This window comes from Tenrec ecaudatus, chromosome 6 (genome assembly GCF_050624435.1).
Source record: "Tenrec ecaudatus isolate mTenEca1 chromosome 6, mTenEca1.hap1, whole genome shotgun sequence".
Lineage (NCBI taxonomy): Eukaryota > Metazoa > Chordata > Mammalia > Afrosoricida > Tenrecidae > Tenrec > Tenrec ecaudatus.
This window is the reverse complement of record NC_134535.1, coordinates 105,807,999-105,810,721: the sequence shown is the minus strand read 5'-3', so window position 1 is coordinate 105,810,721 and position 2,723 is coordinate 105,807,999. Positions and strand designations below refer to the sequence as shown.

Genomic DNA, 2,723 nt, shown 5'->3' with positions numbered 1-2,723 from the left:
TTCCATCCTTTGTACTTCAGTCTGTTTTTGCCTTTATATCTGTAATGTAGTTCTTATGAGCAGCATATTGTGTTTTCTTTTTTTTTCTTTCTGTTGAATACACTTCTGCCTGAACAGCTTTATTGATTGCTAATGTAATTTAGAACTTTTCTGGGATCTTCTGACAAGATTTTCATCTCCATCAAAAATGCTTTGTCTCTTCAGTGAAGCCATCTTTGGAGCTCTTCACTACTCTCCATTTGTCACCATGACTCTTCCAATGGGAGCGGCCTCTTCTTTTGGTCCAGACTCTCAGATTTACAGAGTAGCTTCTAAAGTTAAGGAACGGTCATTATTCCACAGTTCAGTTCTCTGAAAACCTTCTATCTCCCACTGAAAGTCACAGTCCAGGAGGAAAGCAATCAAATGCTAGAACGTCAGGGTCAATTGGAAAGTCATTGTGAACATTTGCAATGGTCGGTCTTATTTATCCCACAAGCCTGCAAATGCACAGCCCTGGACAAGGGACCTCTCTGTGCACACATGTAACTTTTAAGAAGAGGAGGACATTATGAAGGGGCTGAGGTTGGATCATCAAAAGTCAGCACAGTGAGAAAACACTACTGAACACTGAGCACTAGGATTTGAAATGCCAGATGTTTGCAAGAGAGGCGCCAGTTTTCAATTCGGTTTTGAACACCACATTACAAAAGAACTATTTTTTAAAATAAAAAAGGAGTAAGGGAAAAGAAAAAAATTAAAAGCATATCTAAACTGTTGAATGACCCCCTGTTTGTTCCTGATAAACTTCAATCACATCTTCTTCCTCCATTCCCAATTCTTTTGGTGTGTGATTATCAGCAATTCTCTGACCTTCAAAGAGAAACCTGAGTGAATTCATTGGAACTCCCTGTCCAATGACTTTGAGTTTGAGGTATTCGCCTTCTTTCTTATCCCCCAAGTCGTCAGTTGAAGGTTTTGCCTCCTGGTCAGACATGGTGATGCTGGCCTTGCCCCGGGGGTCTCTGCACTGCAGCGACCTTGACCCAGCAGACTCTTGCTCCGGGGTTTACAAACCCGTCAGGCTCCCCCACAGCACCACACCGCGACGGAAGGCATATTGTGTTTTCTTAACCATGCTTTTTATCTCTGTCTTTTAACTGGTGAATATAATCCCTTTACATTCAATGTAAACAACATCATTACAAAGAGTTGTACGAACCTCCAATAAAATGATTTTAAAAAGAAGAAGAAAGCCACACTTTCAAGGAGGGATCATAAGGCTGTGATCTTTTGCCCAATCTTTTGCCATCTTCACAATTAGCGCTCTGCCTAAACCCCCTGTGTCAACAGTTCCTGTGTCACTCCATCTCATTGCGGATGCTACTCATTAAATAAAGAAAGGAAACTATGGATCTCTCCTTTCTACACTTGTGTCTTCATATTACTAAGAGATAGCAGACTTTACGGATCCTTCATGTCTGAGGAGGTACCCCAAAAAACTGGAAATTTTTTTTCAAAGCTATGTATTTTAAATTTTTTTATAAGCAACATCTTCACCTTCACAGTACCCTCCATTACACTTAATACCTTTGTTCAATCTGCAATTCCACACTTGGAAACATTTTTCAAACTCATCTGTTTGGATGGCTGACAGCACCTCTCTCATTTTTTTCTTCACCTCTTCTCCATCCTCAAATCGCTGTCCTTCCATGTTCCGCATTTGTGGAAACAAACGGAAGTCAAACAGCAAGATCAGGTGAGTAAAGTGTGTCGGGCAAGAGAAGCGTGTTGCTTTCTGCCAAAAACTGGCGCACTGAGATGGCAGTGTGAGCAGGTGCACTGTCGTGGTGGCAAAACTAGTCCCCTGTCTGCCACAAAGCAGGCCTTTTTTTGTTGCATACTGGCAATCTTTTCAGAACCTCGAAATAGAAAGCTTGATTAACGGTCTGACCTGGTGGAATGAACTCCAAAAGCACTATCCCCCTCACATAAATAAAAGAAACATGTGAGCATCATCTTGATCTTGGATTTCTTGATGAACTCTTCTTGGGTGAGGTGACAATGGCGTCTTCCACCGGCTTGATTGATGCTTGTTTTCAGGGTTGCAAGAATAGTACCATGTCTTATTACCAGTAATGACTTTGGGAAAAAAGTCTGGGTCACTTCAGAGCTGTTCTTTTGAAGCACAGCATGTCTCCACTTGACACTCCTTTTCCCAGTCAATCAGAACCAGAGGCACCAATTTCACAGTGACCCTTCTCATTCCCTTATTATCTTCCATTAGAATTCACTGAACCAAGCTCCAAGATAGTCCAGATAACTTCCCCATCTCCTCAATGGTCCATCGTTGGTCTTTGAGCACAAGTGCATGGATTTTGTTGACATTTTTGACCATTTGGGAAGTTGACACAAAGAGGTGTGTCATCAATCAACATTTCACCTTTTTTGAAATGAGAAAACCACTCGCACAGTTGAGTGTTTCCCATAGTGATGTCCTTGTAAGCTGTGCTCAATGTCAAACAGTTTCTTGGCATTTTTCCTGAGTAGGAAACAAAATTTCACAGCTGCATGCTGTTCTCTTAAATTGGCCATCACAAAAAACGAGGTTCAAGTGAAACTGCTTTTAGGAATAAAATTCACTGTGACAAAGAGAACCTTCCCAGGTGATGCCACTGAGTGCACTGAGTCAAAGTGAGTTGCTTGAAAGCTTGTCTAGCAGGAAAAATGCATACTATGAAAGC

The 2,723-nt window shown here is 41.5% G+C and overlaps 1 protein-coding gene across 1 annotated transcript; it reads right to left on the bottom strand.

The window, feature by feature from the left end:
• Positions 1-365: 365 nt before the first annotated feature.
• LOC142451132 (small ubiquitin-related modifier 1-like) lies at positions 366-1,004 on the bottom strand. The gene has a single exon (XM_075553048.1). The coding sequence runs from the start codon at positions 974-976 to the stop codon at positions 749-751; it is 228 nt and encodes a 75-aa protein (XP_075409163.1). The 5' UTR covers positions 977-1,004; the 3' UTR covers positions 366-748.
• Positions 1,005-2,723: the final 1,719 nt, after the last annotated feature.

What these genes read in the sequence shown, in the direction of transcription:
- LOC142451132 (XM_075553048.1), bottom strand. Translation starts at nt 976, where the DNA reads ATGTCTGACCAGGAGGCAAAACCTTCAACTGACGACTTGGGGGATAAG.